General features: G+C 37.8%; 2 protein-coding genes across 2 annotated transcripts; both read left to right on the top strand.

The window, feature by feature from the left end:
- Window positions 1–220: 220 nt before the first annotated feature.
- Window positions 221–2,693, top strand: LOC108429490 (mast cell protease 4-like). Its single transcript, XM_017701250.2, has 5 exons — window positions 221–296; window positions 537–687; window positions 972–1,113; window positions 2,129–2,371; window positions 2,474–2,693. The coding sequence occupies exons 1-5, from the start codon at window positions 239–241 to the stop codon at window positions 2,624–2,626; spliced, it is 747 nt and encodes a 248-aa protein (XP_017556739.2). The 5' UTR covers window positions 221–238; the 3' UTR covers window positions 2,627–2,693.
- Window positions 2,694–9,378: 6,685 nt separating this feature from the next.
- LOC108429489 (mast cell protease 1A-like) lies at window positions 9,379–12,511 on the top strand. The gene is made up of 5 exons (XM_017701248.1): window positions 9,379–9,446; window positions 9,652–9,802; window positions 9,998–10,136; window positions 11,944–12,192; window positions 12,297–12,511. Exons 1-5 carry the CDS (start codon window positions 9,389–9,391, stop codon window positions 12,450–12,452), a joined length of 753 nt encoding a protein of 250 aa, XP_017556737.1. The 5' UTR covers window positions 9,379–9,388; the 3' UTR covers window positions 12,453–12,511.
- The last annotated feature ends 5,603 nt before the right edge of the window (window positions 12,512–18,114 follow it).

Below are 18,114 nucleotides of genomic sequence, written 5' to 3'. Positions count from 1 at the left end.
AAATCTGGTCAGTTATTTTTGATTTTGCAAGTGGACACTCACAACCACTTAACCATGTCTTGGTTCACTGGCCACAGAGTTCTGTAAGATTCCAACTTCTCTTTTCAACTTAAAAGACACGTCAAACCACAAGATGCAATGTGGTGAACAGATTTTTTTTCACCCCTCATTTCTATATAAGAGCTTGGTTGCAATGGAGAACATCTTCAGGGAAAGCATATACTCTCCCTACATCATCATGGCTCTCTTCTCTCTGATGCTGCTGGCTGCTGTGCTACCGTACCTGGGCCACTCTGGTAAGTATAAACTAGCAAGAACCGATGCGTTGCTCATTTATTTATTAAAGCTTTATTTTACTTACTGTGTTTAGTTGTACGCCTCAGTTCTTGCATGCAGTTTTCAGATACATTAATTATTAATTATTAATTAGAACAGAACAGAAAGTTGTGATAACTGGTTCACACTGAGCAGAATTTGGAGCAAAAAAGACACACAGAAAATATGATTATAACCCCGCTGCCTTCTTTCTCTCTCAGCCAGTGTTAAAGTTGGTATAATAAATGGCACCGAGGCTAAACCTCACTCCAGACCCTACATGGTCTCCCTCCAGATGGGTGGACGACACATGTGTGGCGGCTTTCTTGTATCTGACCAATTCGTCATGACGGCTGCGCACTGCTATATGAAGTAAGTTTTTATTCAAAGTGTTTTCTCATTGAAATCTGGGTAAAATGTCTTCATTATTGTTTAGGTTGTTAACTTTCTCCAGCCATTGTTTAAAAAGATGGTTGTCTGGACAAATTTCAACCCATTAACAACTTGGAGTCACGTGTCTGTGAAACACGACTTGTTGAATCTCCTACTCTCATGGGAATTAAATGTTGAGGATAAATATGGGGGAAACTTATGAGTGTTTCAAAGAATGTTACATTTGCTATAACATGCAACATATGCATTTTTTCTCTAAACAGCCGACCAAGATTTACAGCAGTGCTGGGTGCTCATGATGTGTCAAACAGTGCAGAAGGCTCCGTCCACATGGAAGTGGTGGCTTACTACCCCCATCAGCAGTTTAATTTACGTAATCTAGACTACGACATCATGCTTTTGAAGGTAAATGGCTATGCTGAAATCTGTAAAAATACTGGTCAGTCATTCCCAAGATTGGATGGAGACTCATGCATAACATTATGACCACCTCATTGTTTCTATGCTTATTGTCCATTTAATCAGCTCCACTTACTATATAGGTGCACTTACTAGTTCTACAATTACAGACTGTAGTCCAACTGTGTCTCTGCATGCTTTGTCAGACCCCTTTCACCCTGTTTTTCAGTGGACAGGACCCCCACGGACCCTCACAGAGCAGGTTCTATTTGGGTGATGGAACAGATCAGACCCAGCAGTGCTGCTGGAGTTTCTAAACACCTCAGTGTCACTGCTGGACTGAGAATAGTCCACCAACCAGGAAGAAGTGTCCGATAGAGTGCACAGTGTTTAAAATAGAGTGGACAGTGTTTAAAAACTCCAGCAGCACTGCTCTGATCCACTCATACCAGCGCAACACACACTAACATACCACCACCACATCAGTGTCACTGCAGTGCTTAGAATGATCCAATACCCAAGTAATACCTGCTAATTTTTAGGGTCCATGGGGGTCCTGCCCACTGAAGAACAGGGTAAAAGGGGTCTAACAAAGTATTCAGAAAAACAGATGGACGACAGGACTACAAAGTGCACCTGTATAGTAGGTGAAGTTGATAAAATGGACATTGAGCGTAGAACGAAGACATGGTCTTAATGGTATGCCTGATGGGTGTACAGTACCTTAGCCAAAGGGATCTTTGCAGTACCAGAAAGGTTTTTTTCAAGTTATACTGCATTACAAACATGGCTATGAAGTGTAATGCATTTTTATAAATATTCATAGCCATGTTTATAATGCATTATGAATTGATACAATGATTTATATCATTACAACCTACAAATGCATCATAATATATTATGAATATGTGCATCAATTCTTATAGGTGTGTTATTCATAGACAGTGTTACCACTGAGACTTTACATTTATCACATTCTGCCAGCTTCTTGATAATTTAGCAAACAATGATCTTCTGACAGTTGCGTTCAAAAGTCACAGCATCTGCATCTATCAACTGGATCGCCCTACCTCAAAGAGATGAGGACATCCCGGCCAACACGGTCTGCAGTGTAGCTGGCTGGGGAGGCACAGCAGCCTTTCATCCCCCGACTAACCGTCTTATGGAGACAAAAATCACGATCATAGACAGGCACAGTTGTGGTCAATATTGGAGATTAACCACAAGGATGGTGTGTGCACATTATCCTGGAGGATCTTGTCAGGTATGAAAAAATACAGGCTGACCCAACATGTACATCAAGGAATACATACATTTTGACAACTACACACCAAAGTAATACAATGATTTGTGTTGTTGTTAACAGGGAGACTCTGGGGGTCCTCTGGTGTGTAATAATGTTGCAGCGGGTATTGTTTCTTTTGGTGAGAGGCGCTGTGATTCAACATTAAGGCCAAATGTTTATGCCAGAATTTCCGGCTTTCTGCCCTGGATCAGTTACATTATCACAAGAGGCTAGTCTGCAAAAGAACCAAAGAGGAAGCACTCGGCTATTTTCATTTCAATTAAAGCATTTCTCAAGCATATACTTTACTGTCTCCAGTTTCAGTTTTCTTTTGTTCCAAAACGACGAAGGGTTAAAGCACAAAGCACATGGATTGATCAGGGAAATGCAAGTCAGACTCAAGTCTCAAGTCTCCGTGGTTTGAGACTGAGTCAGTACTCAAGTCTCTGTGGTTCAACTGTGAGTCAAGTCTCGAATCTTTGGGGTTTGAGTCAGGGTTGAGTCTCAAGTCACTGGGCTTTGAGTCTGAGTTGAGTCTAGGGTCTCAGGTTTGATTCTCATTCCGTTCTTGAGACTCTAGGGTGCAAGTCGAGTTTTTGAGTCTTTCATAGCGAATTTTACTTTATTCTTGTTGTTTAGCTGCAATTATTGCACAAAGGTAACTCCCTACAGTTTTATAAGGCTTGGAATAACAAGCTTTTTATCACTAAAGTAGACCTTCAGGCTGAAGGACTCTAAAAAGCACTCCAAAAAAAAAGGAAACACAAACAAGCCTGATTAAATTATGACTAATGATCTTAATCAACAAAGCTAATTAAACATAAACCGTTAAATCTACTTTATTATTGCTTTACTGAAGATTTGTAGCTTTTCTTAATAATTCAGTAGAGATGGGGACTCAAGTCAGCAGCTCAGACATGAGTGACATGTTACCTGATTTGTGCATCGACTCAGACTTGCGTTAAATTACTTCGGTTGATTTTCTAGGTGAAAAGAAGTTAATCCTCTACAGAGAACACACTTAAATATTACACATTTCTACACATCTGAGTTTAGCTTAGTGTTTAGTGTTGAATTATTTTCACTAGAAATTAACAAAATGTATTATTGGACGGGGTGGTTTGAATTTAAACATGTCCTCGTCTGCAGACAGATATCTGTGTGGCATTTCGCCCAAAGCATATACAACATCAGGATTCAAGGATCTGGTGGTCAAACAGGTGGAAAGAACCAATCAAAAGAGCCTATGAAAACTGATATGTAGATGAGATCATATATGTTAAAGAGTCACAGCAAGTGAAGCTTTAGTTGGCAGCCAAAATGTACATGATTAAAGAAATGAAAACATAAAACCCCTAAATGTTAGAAACAGAGCAACGGATTTTCAGTGGAAAACTGCTGGAGAAAAATAGTAAATTTTTTGGCAAAGAGGCTTTTAACTTTTAATCAAGAAATAAAGTTGCTTTGATAACACTTCCTATGAATTCTGTGTTCATAATGCATTTTTAAAATGCAATTACAAGGTGTTGATGGCATAAATAACACACAGCACCAGACATACACTTGTATAATTGCTCTAGTTATAATTACATGCATAGCACTTTATAAAGCACCAGTATATGACCTTATAACGTTTCTTCACTTATGTTGCAATGCATTATAAAACTTGATGTAGACATTTAAGCCAGGCTGTTACAGGCTGTAAGTGAGAATCACATCTAACTGGTTATACAGAACATACACTGTGAAAAATCAAGCAGTGTCTCACATCTTATTGTCAACATTTTAGTATTTTAGTAATATTCCTAAACAAAGTGGTTGTTATTATTTACTGTTATTATCTACAGGCTAACATAAAGCAGCTCTCTGTGCTGCTAACGTTTGGCTTTGGTTGCTGACTGTTACACAGTCTAGCACCTGTAGACAGCTAGCCTAGCATTATGCTTCCCAGTTAGCCATGAAAAAAACCACCCTATTGAATTTACACTATATATAAAAATGATGCTTTTGAAAAATAATCATTCATTTTCCAACTCCTTCAAACCACCGGTGGTTCCAAAACGCACTTCGTCATATTCTTCGTAGCTTTCATATTTCATAAGCTACATTTAAAAGGTGGGTGTCATATGAGGCTGAGTCTTCTCTCCAGTCAAATACATGGAGTCATATTCATAATTTAAATAAACATAAAAACAATAAAAAGTAACAAGAATTTCTTGGGTCCATATTTTCCTTGACACCTTCACAGCCACCACAGAGACTTGCTAATATCATCATTTACATCATGAGCTCAATTTACTGAAGCACTGATTGGTCAAACCAGAAGCTGCTTTTTAACTACATATAATACTGGACTTCCTCGAGGAGAGGCTTGGAAATGGGTAAAGAAACACACCAACATCCATAAAATCACCATTAATTGTATAATAGTGTGTGTGTGTGTGTGTGTGTGTCATTATTAATTAATATTCTATATATTTCATTGAAATATTAACACTTTTCTCAGCAAATAAACACAAACCACACAAATAAATAGATTTTGAAAATGTGCCTTGGGTGCCTAAGACCTTTGCATAGTACTGTATATAATATAATTGCACAGTATTGTATATAATATAATAATATAAATATAATATAATGAACTAATTTTTTTTCTACTGAAAGTCGAGCCATTTGTCCACAAATCTGGGCAAAAAACTATAAACAGAAGGCGTCTCTTCTGTGATCTGCTCTGTAAAAATGATTTTTATAAAATAATACAATGTAAACAATTCATGATGCATAATAAGCATGGCTATAAAGTGTGAGATGCAAGGGTGTGCACTGATTGGCTGTGCTGAGATTGGGGCAAGAGCTTATAAGCCTGGTGACCACCTTTTTCAACGCTCCTCCTTCTTCCCTTGATGTTGCTGCCTGAACAGCCAGACCAAGAGTTCCAAACACAGAGTAGTTGGGGCTCCTCTCTGTACTTGCTAGTCTATTGTGATGTGTTAAACTGTCCACTGTGGTGGCATGTGAGGCCTTTTGTTAAAAGACTCAGACTTCTAGATTGGAAGCCGTACGAGGTGTTTAGGATTGTAGCCTTGTTTTCTTTTGGGCTTGTCTTTGGTTTTGTTGGGGGAGTAGGAAAGTTAGTTCATAGGGGAGGTATATTGTTCTTTTTTCTTTTTTTGTTAAGACTCCTGAAGCTTAAGCCTCCACAATCTATAATAAAGCTCATGAAACTAGTGAATATGTGTTTGAGTGTGACTGGTGTGCTGGGTTGGTAATGGGAAGTTGGGGGGAGACACTTTTATGTTGCTGCCTACCCTCTGGCAGATCGTAACAAGTGTAATGTATTGTTAGAACTATATATAGCCATGTTTATGATGCCTGTATATATGTATGATTATGTGTGTTATGAATGTGTTCATAGGTTCACATAGACGTTTTTTATATAAAGTGCTACTGAGTTTATACTGGGAGTAATTTATTCCTTTTTCCCAGTGGATCGTAGAGAAGAAGAAGAGAGTGAGAGTTGTTTAAGCATTCATTAACCCCTTAGGGCCCATTTAAATGTGGCGATTTCTGCTGTTTTCTCATCATTTTCTCAACTTACGTGGCTTTTGTTGCATTTATGTAAAGAAAGATATTTAAAGCATCTGATCAAACAAAGCTAAAAATATTTGTAACTTTTATTTACCTTTTGGAACAGAAAAACCCATGAAAGAGAATATCAGAATATCGCCTATCAGTCGTGTTTTATTGTTACAATATACATAGTCACTAATAAATGTTTACTGATCTGAATTGATCCCAGTAAAGGAAACCTTGTACATCTTTTATACAGTGGTAGAAAACACAATATACAGGCATATTTATTTTCAGATTAAAATGGATATTTTTGGATTAGATCCAGATTAGTAGGATCTCAGTTAGAATTAAAAAATGAAACAATAATTTGAAGCGATTTTGTTTCTATTGCTCATGGAGGACTATGCACAAATAAAACCTCTACCCCTCATCTATACATCTGGAGTGACGCCCCTGTTCACAAATTAGAATTTGCACTTCTGAAAAAGATGGTTCTTCTATATAGAACCAGAAAGGGTCCTGCTATTGTCACAATGTCAAGCTTGTAAAAATACAAGAACTATTTGGTGCTTTTGCTGCTATGTAGAACAAAAAGGTTCTAAATAGAATCATATACAGTGCACAATCAAGCTGATGCACCGTTTCACCATGCATAGAACCTTTTGAGCATGAAATTGGTTCCTTGAGTGTATGTAGCTCTAAATAGAACCACGGGCTAAATCACCCCTAAAGATTGTAGTGCATGTGTTGTTATTTGGTCAATGTTTTGGGATTTTCCAGTGCGTCTTTTAGTGTGTACTGACTTCTATTGGCGGCTGTACTAGAGCAATCTCTGAGGCTAAAACCAAGCAACCTCTGAGGCTAGAACTGGAGCAATGTCTGAGGCTAGAACTGGAGCAATGTCTGAGGCTAGAACTGGAGCAATGTCTGAGGCTAGAACTGGAGCAATGTCTGAGGCTAGAACTGGAGCAATCTTTAAAGTCAGAGCTGGTGCAGTGTCTGAGGCTGTTAATGCAATGTATGTGATTCAACCCTTACATGGCCAGGACCTGACAGCAGGCCCAAAATTCTATAACCCTTTGCACCGAAGTCCCTGTAGTTACTGAATAATAAGCCTTACCATGTAATAAGCCTGGGATTTTAAGGGATTAACAAACAGGGTTTATTAACAGGACATGTTTTGGTGAGTTTGGGGTGTAGGAACGCCAGTGGCCTGTACAGAATCCTGACTTCAAGTCCACTGAACACCTTTGGGCATGAATTGGAAAGTTGATTGCAAGCCAGGCCTTCTTGTTCAACATCAGTGCCGAACCTCACCAAGGCTTTTTAGAGAAAATCAGCACAAATTCACAAGAACACACTCAGAAGTGTGGAGGCTGTTACAGCCACAAAGGTGAGGAAGCAACTCAATATTAATGGCCTTATCCAACAAGCTGATATAGCTGTGATGGTGATTTGTCTGCATGCGTTTGGCCATGTCATGGGTTTATGTGTTTTGGAAGTAGTGTTTCATTATGAGCAAAGTTAACATGGCTTTGACTCAGTTGTTTGTGTTTGCTAGAATGAAATGCATTTTGGTGAATTTAGTTAAAGTTATAGAATTTGTGTGTAAGGTTTTTAAAAATGAGCTGGGGTTTCAGAAAATGTGCTTTAGAAGTTGTGAAAATCCTAAAAGAAGAATTACTTCTTGGTTGATATGACCACAGCCTGGTTCATCTGTGCATAAATATGCTTTGATCCTGTTATTGCTATCCGCAATTATACACTGAGGAGTACACTAAAGAATTTAAATGGTTTATTGTTCAAATGTTTATCAAAGGAGTGTAAATATTTCACACTTCTAAAAGAATGAGGTTTAAAATTCTCTGCCTTCATCATTTTCAAGCCTTAACTTTTGTCCAATAGAACATAAAACTGGATGCTGATGCCCAATTGCTCTCAGAGCAATATCAAACATTACAAAATTAGTATTGGTATCAGAAACATTAAAATAAAATTAAAATTAATGATGAAGTAAAATGAAAAAACTTATATTAAATAAAACAGAATCCTTACAGGCTACTATGTGCTACTAAATCATGTAGACTAAATAAATAAATGTCCACATTTCTTGCTGCCCATCTGCCTAGATATGTCCTCATCCTCCTTAAGTGCTTTTTCATTCTTGTCATCTTGGTGCCTCTTGTTTTTCTTGCAGTTCTTGCCACTGTTGTCCATCTTCACATATATGTTCATTATACCCAAGTTTGACCAAAAATGTGGTGCCTAGCTAACTTAAGTCCTTTTCTATTCCTATTATCCTGTGTCCTGTTTATGTTTCTGTCCCACCTTAAATGGTGCAGAAGTTATGTATCTTACACTGACCCATGCCAGAAAATGAAAAACTTAAAAAAGAAATAAAAAAAAAAACAGAAACAAAAAGAAAAGGCCTCCTGTCTTGGGATGTTTAGTTGCCATGGTTACATTAACTGTGCAGCCTGAAATGCACAGGGAGAGATGTGGAGTTTTTATAGCTTTTAGCTCCATTTGTATAATGTGATTTTGCTTAATGATCTTAAAGTCACAGATCTGTAAGTATTATTATTTGTTATTATTATTATTATTATTATTATTATGGTAACACTGTTTAGATAATAATAATAATCAAAAATAAAATAAGTGGCTTAGAGCATCTATAGGGGACCATCCAAATAAAGTGTTATTATTATTATTATTATTATTATTATTATTATTATTATTATTATTATAACCATTAGTCAATAAAGTGTCTGCATATTAATTTTTTACTGTGTTTGTTTAGGGCATTTATATGTATTAGGTCTGTTTTTGTTTTTTGCAACAACAAAAATGGACTTTAATGTACATGCTGTTTGCATAATTAAAATCATATCTGCATACAAACTAACTTTTCTATAATGATAATTACATAGACATCTAAAATCCTATTGTGCACTTATCCAAAAGTGCCCCTCAGCAAAGTCTGTGCACATCCCTACATGTAGTTTGTCTGGGCACTCTTGTGCAAGAGTTTAGACTTTTTGCATAAGAAGTGACCAGCAACCAGCCCAAACCTGAAATTCGGCCACTTTCCTGATCAGTCACTCTACCACTGCATGCAACCTGGGGCATAGCTAGAACTTTTAGAAGGGGGTAGCCAGCTAAGGCCCAGAGATTGTGACACACAGCTAGAAACCTGGCCACCCCAACCACCACTGTGCCTCTGCCTACAACACATACATGTCATTCAGCAGAAGCCCTTAACCATGCACCTATGTGTCAATGGTCTGTGGTCACAGAGGTCAGTAAGGTTTCTGTTAGTTCTTCTCGTAAATGTCATACATCAGATCATGTTTGTGGTGAACTAAATTGCTATTTAAACTCTGCTTATTCTTCAAGTAGTACGGTCACTCTCCCTACAGCACCATGGCTCTCATCCCTCTACTTCTCCTGGCTGCTCTGCTACCGTACCTGAGCCACTCTGGTAACTGCCATCGAAACATAGCTATCTTCAGTGAATTACTCTTAGTTTGACTTCAGTTACAGTTATTAGAATAATTGCATACAATTTTCAAATGCAAGGTTTATAGAATAATATCATTCTGATATACATTTTTCAGACTCAGGTGAATGTTTAGAGACCCTAAAGAATGTATAATTCTAACTCATTTACCTTCTTCCTCTTTCAGCCAGTGTTAAAGTTGCTATAATAAATGGCACAGAGGCTGTACCTCATTCCAGACCTTACATGGTCTCCATCCAGAAATTTGGCTCGCACACCTGTGGTGGCTTCCTTGTGTCTACTCAGTTCGTCATGACGGCTGCGCACTGCTGGAACAGGTAACTGTTACATTTACAGTGTTTTCTTGATGTAATCCAGATAATCTTAATTACACCCTGGGATAAAATGTATTTATTTCAAACTTTAGAGCAAAAGTTTTTAAGTTTTTGCAGGCACAGGCAAAAAATATCAGCCACTTTCTGGAATCACCAAAAATGCATTCAGCTCAACATCTAAAACGTTTCATTAAACAGGCGAGACAGGCTTACAGCAGTGCTGGGTGCTCATGATTTGTCAAACAAAGCTGGTGCTGTCCAAATGGCGGTGGCATCTTACTACCCTCATCCTCACTACAATTCTGTCACTATGGACTATGATATCCTACTTTTAAAGGTAAGTAACTACATTAAATGTAAATGTTATATTTAAATGCTATTTAGGAGATCTCAAAGAGCTTTCATCTGCTAAAGAATAGAGTTCTTAGGCCCAGTAAAATAAACACATACAAAATTAAAGAAATTACAACAGACATCAACGGACAGGGGCACTAACAGTCACACTTTAAAGTAAAATCTTGTCCCACTTAGTATGTTAGTATTTTTCCATTCCACCTTAAATAGTGCAGCAGTTGCTGCACCATTTAAAGTGGAATGTAAATTATCAAACAAGATGATGGTGAACAGGAAGTCAGTTTCAGCCTTGTCTGCTTTGATAACCCAGCTGCACACAGACCACAGAGAAAGGATGTGAGAATTTGAATGTTGAAGTTACTTAAAATGCCCATCCCTATTAGTAGCCATGAGAAATAAGTTAAGGTTGGCTAACCTTAACTAAAGCTCAGTGCTCACCTGGCCAGCACCCAAATGCATCACCCACATTGACTCACATTTTACTACATCTCTGGTCACGGAGCTTTTAGGATGTCGGATGGTGGTGCTTTTTAGGTCAGGATCCAGTGCTTTTGCTTGCTTTGTATGCCTGACATTTTATTTCATATTTGGCAACCCAGGGTGTCAAACTGGTACTGGGAAATTTCTATTTCCACTCTGGAATAGAAATTTCAAAGAACATACTGGCTGTAGCACTTCAGTAGTTTTCAGAGATGCTAGTATTTCAACTTAGCTCCTTTCTTTAATCCCTGAAAACGTATCGCAGTCATTGCATTATTTAATACAGGAAATATATTACATATTGTTCCTTTAAGATATTTTCTGAACATTTCAACATTGCTAGTCTTAAATTGTCCCATGCCTACTTTTTTGGAACATGTGGCCTTGGTTTCAGAAAAGGCAAGTGGGTCTTTCTACAGAAACCATTTTTGTGTCCCTAATTAACATGTTAGGGTTAGAATTTATTCAAACAGTTTATTTTAAATAAAAGTTATTTTAACAATGACATCTTCCTGAGCCTCAATTTAGCAATATTATGCAATAATATATATTATTAATATTAAAAAATATAAATAATATATATTATTAGCAATAATATATATTATTCATTATATATAATGAAAGTTATGGTCCCCAGGAGTCGTGTCACTGGTGCTACTGAGCAACAAAAATCTCAAAAATCAACAAAAATTTTCTGGAGATCTTTGAAGAAAATCACGCTAAGTCCACTGTGTCTTTTCTCTTATCAGAAATGTTCTCATTTAGCTCATTATTTCATATGAAGCTTTTAGTTGACAGTGTACTGTTTCATGTGCTACCTTTCTTAAGCGTAACACCAATGACGATCAGTGACACCAGTGACTCCTATGGACAGATGAATAAAAGTGGACATTTCTGCAGAATGACCCATATATTTACCAAAAAAGAGGTTGATAACAACTTATCAACCAACTTTTTTGGAATTGGGTTTTTTTTATTTAATTTATTACACCAATTGCATTGTATTGTACTTTTAAACAAGAGTGACTGAGTTGAAAGCTTAATTAGCTTTCAAGCTTAATTAAGCTTAATTATCTTAATTAACTTGTACTCAAGAATAATTTATAGATTTATGGATTAGATGCACTTCAAATCATAACTTCCTCTTTTTTTAGCCTCTCATTTATGCAGACTCTGAGGTGGTTGCAAAGCCTCTAAACAGTCTAACTGTTTATTACAGACCACTAGGGATGGAATAGGAAAGTATAGCTTGACATCTATTGCACTTTTGTGGCCTTGTTGATAATTGTCAAATAATGATTTTGCCACAGTTGCATGCAGCAGTCACAGTGGGAAAAACTATCAGTCCCATCTCCTTCCCTCAAAGTAACCAAGACATCCCAGTCAACACGATCTGCATTGCAGCTGGATGGGGACAAATAGGAACCTTTAAACCCTTAAGTAACCGTCTTCTGGAGACAAAACTCCGAATTGTAAGCTCCAAAGAGTGTAAGCTCGTCTGGGGACAGTATGCAAACTCACTGAAACTGTGTGCAGTTCATCCTGGGGGAGTCTGCTCGGTACGTAAAAAGCTGACCAGTGGTCATTCTGCTAAATTTTGTTTTTTACCAGATCCAACATACAATATACAAGATAGTAATGTCTTAATGTGTGTTGTTAACAGGGGGACTCTGGAGGTCCTTTGGTGTGTGACAATATTGCAGTGGGTATTTCATCCTTCGTTCAGTCTGGAGGTTGTGATGTGCCAACATTGCCAAATGTTTTTGCCAAAATATCTGCATTTCTTCCCTGGATCAAGTCTGTTGTTGGATATGTGTAATCTGCATTCAATAAATAAAAACAACCAGAGCATTTGGTCTCAGTTTGATCCCAATAAAATATTTCTCAAGCATATTTCTTTGTTGTCCTCCAAATGTCCTCTTGTACAGAAAATGGAGTAGGAGAAAAAAATGGATCATGTTTAAACCATATGAATATTTATGCAACACTGATTCAAAATGTGGATTAATAACGGACTCAGCTTACTGTATTATGATGGATAAGAGAACCAAAATGTCCAAGCACTAAAAGACGGTCATGGTCTTGAAACAGCAGATTTTTCTATAATATACAATATAAAAAAGGACAACTTAAAAGTATATGGTAGTAATATAATAATATTCCTCTGTTCTATGTATTTGGGGAAAATGGGATGTAGGAAAACTACTTACTGAAATATTTATAGCGAATTCTTTTGGAGAAATGTAATTAGTCCAAAACATAAGCGTCACTTCACTGGCAGATCAATATGTTGGATGGAATATTGATTCCAAAATTCCAATCATTGTTACGTTTTTTGGGAATGCCATATTATTAAACAATGCTGGGGAGATATACATAATGCATTACAAATGATTAGAAAGTCCTCTTGACTTCAGCTTTGATGTTTTATATCTGGTAAATCTCCCTGATCTCCCTGATCGTGATCTCCCTGAGCATTCTCGGAGATGGAGTCAGTTTCCATGTCAGATACTGTTGAATGCGTGACACATTTCATTATTGAGGGGCCAATAAATGGAAAAATTTCTCAAAAGCAAGGTGATGTCACAAAGGCACCACCAAAAGTACTATTGTATTAAATGTGTATATTACAATGAATAAGATGTGACCTCATCTGACCGAATTTCCACAGAAAACCGTCATGAAGATAGATTCAGTATGCTTATGCCTTGTATTCATAATTTTCTGATACATTTAGGAAGTCATTATATAATAAATAATGATACTGGTCTAATCTACTTTAAATAAGCTCAGTTGTAAAAGCAGAAGGAATGCTTCACCAAAGGCCTAACTAAACCAAATAAACTAAGGGCTGAGTTACCATCTGTTGTAATTATTATGATTTAATGTTTATTGTTTGTTGTAATTATGTATTTTATATGAATTAAATCCTAATTTCCTAATCTCAGTGTTACTGAGCTCTGCTAAAGCCTGAGTAGACTGATAAATCAATGTGATGATCAATTATTAATCTCAGTGTTACTGAGCTCCGTAAAGCCTGAGTAGACTGATAAATCAATGTGATAATCTGTTATTAATCTCAGTGTTACTGAGCTCTGCTAAAGCCTGAGTAGACTGATAAATCAATGTGATAATCTGTTATTAATCTCAGTGTTACTGAGCTCCGTAAAGCCTGAGTAGACTGATAAATCAATGTGATGATCAGTTATTAATCTCAGTGTTACTGAGCTCTGCTAAAGCCTGAGTAGACTGATAAATCAATGTGATAATCTGTTATTAATCTCAGTGTTACTGAGCTCCGTAAAGCCTGAGTAGACTGATAAATCAATGTGATGATCAGTTATTAATCTCAGTGTTACTGAGCTCCGTAAAGCCTGAGTAGACTGATAAATCAATGTGATAATCTGTTATTAATCTCAGTGTTACTGAGCTCTGCTAAAGCCTGACTAGACTGATAAACCAATGTGATGATCAGTTATTAATCTCGAGGGGGGAGTGGTGGGAGGGGTATAATCTTTTGAAGCTTAAAAAATATTGTTTTATTTTTACAAGGATATATTGAGGGAGGAAACTCTGTTTTCCCAAGAAAAGGGGACAAACTGGGGAAGTGTACAGGCTTGAAAAGCCGATCAGAGCAGGAGAGGTGTTTCACCACAAAAATGGCTGATGACTTGTAATTGAAAAAAAGATTTTGCCCAAACTCAGCAAGCAGGTCTACTGTCTCACACAGAAGAGCACAGTTTCTGTTTGTCGTTGTTTTCTCTCCTAGCTTTCTCATTACCTGTTGCTCGAATCATTCAGTTACACTACAGAACTCGTGAAAATATCAGCAGGCCTCCGATCACTCCAGAGCTAAAGGAAGGGTAAAGAATGTATACACTCACATAGGAAATGCAATTGCAAATATATCACTGAATCTAAAATGATATTCCAGGTTAGAAGCTTGGTTGGAAATGACTGATGGCGCAAATGATCTGGTGGTGTAAGAGGGGCAGTTAATCCGTCTTTATCCTTCCTTCTGCTCTGGAGTGATAGGAGGCCTGCTGACAGTTTCATGAGTTCTGTTGTTTGAGATGGTCAACTGTGTATTTGAATGAGTGATTCAGACAACAGCTATGTGGGACAGAATATGCAAATCTGCCTATTACGTGGTAACCAGTTACCTATTGTTATTAAGTCATCTGCAGTTAGTTTTGCACAGCAGTCCATATTAGCATTAGCATTTTGTCCTGTGCCCAATAGATTTCTGAAATCTGTATTTTGTATATATTTTTGTTATTTCATTTTTTGCCAAAATTTATAATTTCTCATTACAACCATTTTACATTATGAGCCAAATGTATTTTTCTAATTATATCATAGATCATACCATAAAATTCACTCATTCCTGTTTCCCTGCGGTATTAGTTTCTTCCAAAAATTGCAGGGTGAAATCAGTTTGCAGCAGCCAATACAGACACACACAGCACTCTGTGCACGTCCCTGCTGAACAGTTGATAAACAGTGTTGCTGACTGGATAGTAGAGCATCAGCCCTCGAATATGTAAATGAACTGCATTTAGTTTTTCACACTTAAGTGCATCTGGGAAGTATAGGCATAGTTTCAATGTGAGATAGTTGGTTATGGCTACCAGCTAAAGCAGTGGTAGTAGCCATCTCTCGATCTATGCCACGATTGGCCCTTCCCAGTCCTCCATGTGCTTTTGTTTTGTTTCCTTGTTTTTTCTCAGTCCTGCCCCCTTGTTTTTAGACCCTGCCCTTAATTGTACCGCCTGTGTTCATCACCTGTTTCTTGTTAACCATTGTTGTCTCTGTATTTAAGCCCTGTGTTTGTCCCTAGTTGTTTGCTGGTCTTTGTATTGTAGTATATTCTTTAGATTGTATTCTATTGTATTGTTTGATGCCCTGCGATGGACTGGCAACCTGTCCAGGGTGTATCCTGCCTTCCGCCCTATGACCACTGGGATATGTTACCCTACCCAATGTTTACCCTAATATAAAGATTATTGAGGCAAAATAACTGATTTAATTAACTTTTAAAATAATTCCCTCAAAAACATATAGATGTCAAATAGCAGAAAATTGCTTCACTATTTTCTCTTTTTTCTGGGGAGATAATTAGAGCCATGCTCCCCAGCTCTAATTGTGCCCCCCCTCCAGGCATTTTGGCTTTCATCATGCCCCTGGTGATGACTGTCTCATAATGCTGATGTAAACATCTGAGCTCTGATGTTTTAATCTGGACTATTTGGGGTAATTTGAAGAAATTACACAGATGTTTTATCCTGTACAAATCAATCAGTCATGCAAAAGTACATTACTGGCCTTCATTTGTTAATACTAATCAAGCTCAAATAGGGCTTTAGATTCTCTCTCAGATAACCAAGTTCTGATCTCTGACCTGTTCCCAGGTACATGCCAGTTTTAGACTTTGCAGCTCCTGTGCATGGCCCACAATATTGCCAAACACTGTTCCAACCATAACTTCAGAGATTACTCCAGTTCTAGCCTCAAAGATTGCTCCATCACAAGCCATAGTGATTTCTTTAATGTTAGCCTCAGAGATTGCTCCATCACTAGCCTCAAACATTGCTCCAGTTGTAGTCTCGGCCTCAAACACTGCACGTAAAAGTTTGCGGACAATCAGGCCAACACTTTGCCAGCCATAAAATTCATGACTGCTTGTACAGATCAAATCCTTTCAATTTAATGATTTCTCAGGCTTTATATAAATCATTTACATTTACGGCATTTGGCTGACGCTCTTATCCAGAGCGACTTACAATATGATCATTTTATAAAGGTAGGCCAAGGCGGTGTTAGGAGTCTTGCCCAAGGACTCTTATTGGTATAGTGCTTACCCAGGTGGGGATTGAACCCCAGTCTACAGTGTAGAAGGCAGAAGTGTTAACCACTACACTACACCAACCCAAATCAAAGACTTTATTAACTCTTTTTTTTTTTTTTACAAAATGCCATTTCTGCTTTGAGCCATGCAGTATTTGAAGTTCTTCAAGATTGTTAATAGATAATACTTCTATATGTATGATTTACAAAACTGGAAGCAAAGTGAATTTTTGTTTTTCATATGTAAGCAAGTAAGTTGACATTTATAAAAGCAGGGGGTTCTCACTCTCCCCTCCCCCCACACATTCACTCCTCTTAGCTCTCTAACAGTTCAATGTAGAATCACAGAATCTCTCACAGAGGAGGCGATCAGTGTCCTAGTTAAACTGTTAGAGAATTACACACAAAAATATTTTAGTTGATTGTTACTTGAAAATATAAAGAGAAAATAGAAGGTAGCCAGTGCAGTGTGGGGAGTTCCACCAAGCACAGAAGGATCAAGTGCCCCTCGGCATTTGTGCTGGCTGCAACTGCATAAGCCCAGGGACTTGGCTTGATCAATAGTGTGAACCCACAACATCGCTTGTCAAGCGTTTTGGTATAAATAACACAGGATGGTTTGTATGCTTTGTTTTATAATAGCTGCATTTTCTGGCATCAGCTATATGTTGTGAGAAGATAAATCAGCAGACAAATTTCCTTAATGGGCTTGAATGATTTGCCATAAATGTAGCTCTCCTATTGCCTTTCTCCTAAATGTGACTCCTTGGAAATAATAGTGAGGTCTTCTGCTGTTCAGATCTACTGCAAATTTCTTGCCTCATGTGTTTTTTTCCCCAGCTGCATGGACAAACTTGCCTGCAACCCCCATTTAAAGAATGCTTGAATCAGGATTTAGTTCTGGTGCTGGGCAGTTTTGCTGTCTGGTAGGTCTAGAGCCATGGCTAAGACTGGTGCAGTCTTTAAAGGTAGGGCTGGATGGATGATATGGCAAAAATCTAATATTATGATACTTCAATACATTTTCACAATACACAATATGTCAAAATGTATTTATTTTTTCAAATATCTGATATGTTAGATCTGAGAAAAAAAGAACAATACACTATATTACCAATTTTATATCTGCCTCCACACGCATATGAACTTAAGTGACATCCCACCATGTCGACCCATTCTTTGCAGCTTTAACAGCTTCAACTGTTCTGGAAAGGCTTCCATGTCTTTATGGACCTTGCTTTGTGCACTGTTGTGCAGTCATGTTGGAACAAACAGGAAGGGGCCATCCCCAGACTGTTCCCAGGAAAGTTGGGAGCATGAAATTGTCCAAAATCTCTCTGCCTGCTGAAGCATTAAGAGTTCCTTTCACTGGAACTAAGGGGCTGAGCCCAACTTCGGAAAAACAACCCCACACCATAATCCCCCCTCCACCAAACTTCACACTTGGCAAAATGCAGTCAGACAAGTATCATTCTCCTGGCAACCACCAAACCCAGACTCATCCAACAGATTGCCAGATGGAGAAGTGTGATGTCACTCCAGAGAACACGTCTCCAATGCTCTAGAGTCCAGGGGCGGTGCTTTACACCATTGCATTCAACGCTTTGCATTGTGCTTGGTGATGTAAGTCTTGG

The sequence above is a fragment of the Pygocentrus nattereri genome, chromosome 15, assembly GCF_015220715.1.
Source record: "Pygocentrus nattereri isolate fPygNat1 chromosome 15, fPygNat1.pri, whole genome shotgun sequence".
Taxonomy (NCBI): Eukaryota; Metazoa; Chordata; class Actinopteri; order Characiformes; family Serrasalmidae; genus Pygocentrus; species Pygocentrus nattereri.
The sequence above is the reverse complement of the archived record's forward strand: the minus strand, read 5'-3'. Positions and strand labels throughout refer to the sequence as shown.

Excerpts from the sequence above, each read along its gene's own strand:
- LOC108429489 (XM_017701248.1), top strand. The coding sequence starts at position 9,389 with ATGGCTCTCATCCCTCTACTTCTCCTGGCTGCTCTGCTACCGTACCTG. Across the intron at positions 9,447-9,651 it reads ACCGTACCTGAGCCACTCTG|CCAGTGTTAAAGTTGCTATA; the intron begins GTAACTGCCATC and ends TTCCTCTTTCAG. Across the intron at positions 9,803-9,997 it reads GCTGCGCACTGCTGGAACAG|GCGAGACAGGCTTACAGCAG; the intron begins GTAACTGTTACA and ends TTCATTAAACAG.
- LOC108429490 (XM_017701250.2), top strand. The coding sequence starts at position 239 with ATGGCTCTCTTCTCTCTGATGCTGCTGGCTGCTGTGCTACCGTACCTG. Across the intron at positions 1,114-2,128 it reads ACGACATCATGCTTTTGAAG|TTGCGTTCAAAAGTCACAGC; the intron begins GTAAATGGCTAT and ends ATCTTCTGACAG. Across the intron at positions 2,372-2,473 it reads ATCCTGGAGGATCTTGTCAG|GGAGACTCTGGGGGTCCTCT; the intron begins GTATGAAAAAAT and ends TGTTGTTAACAG.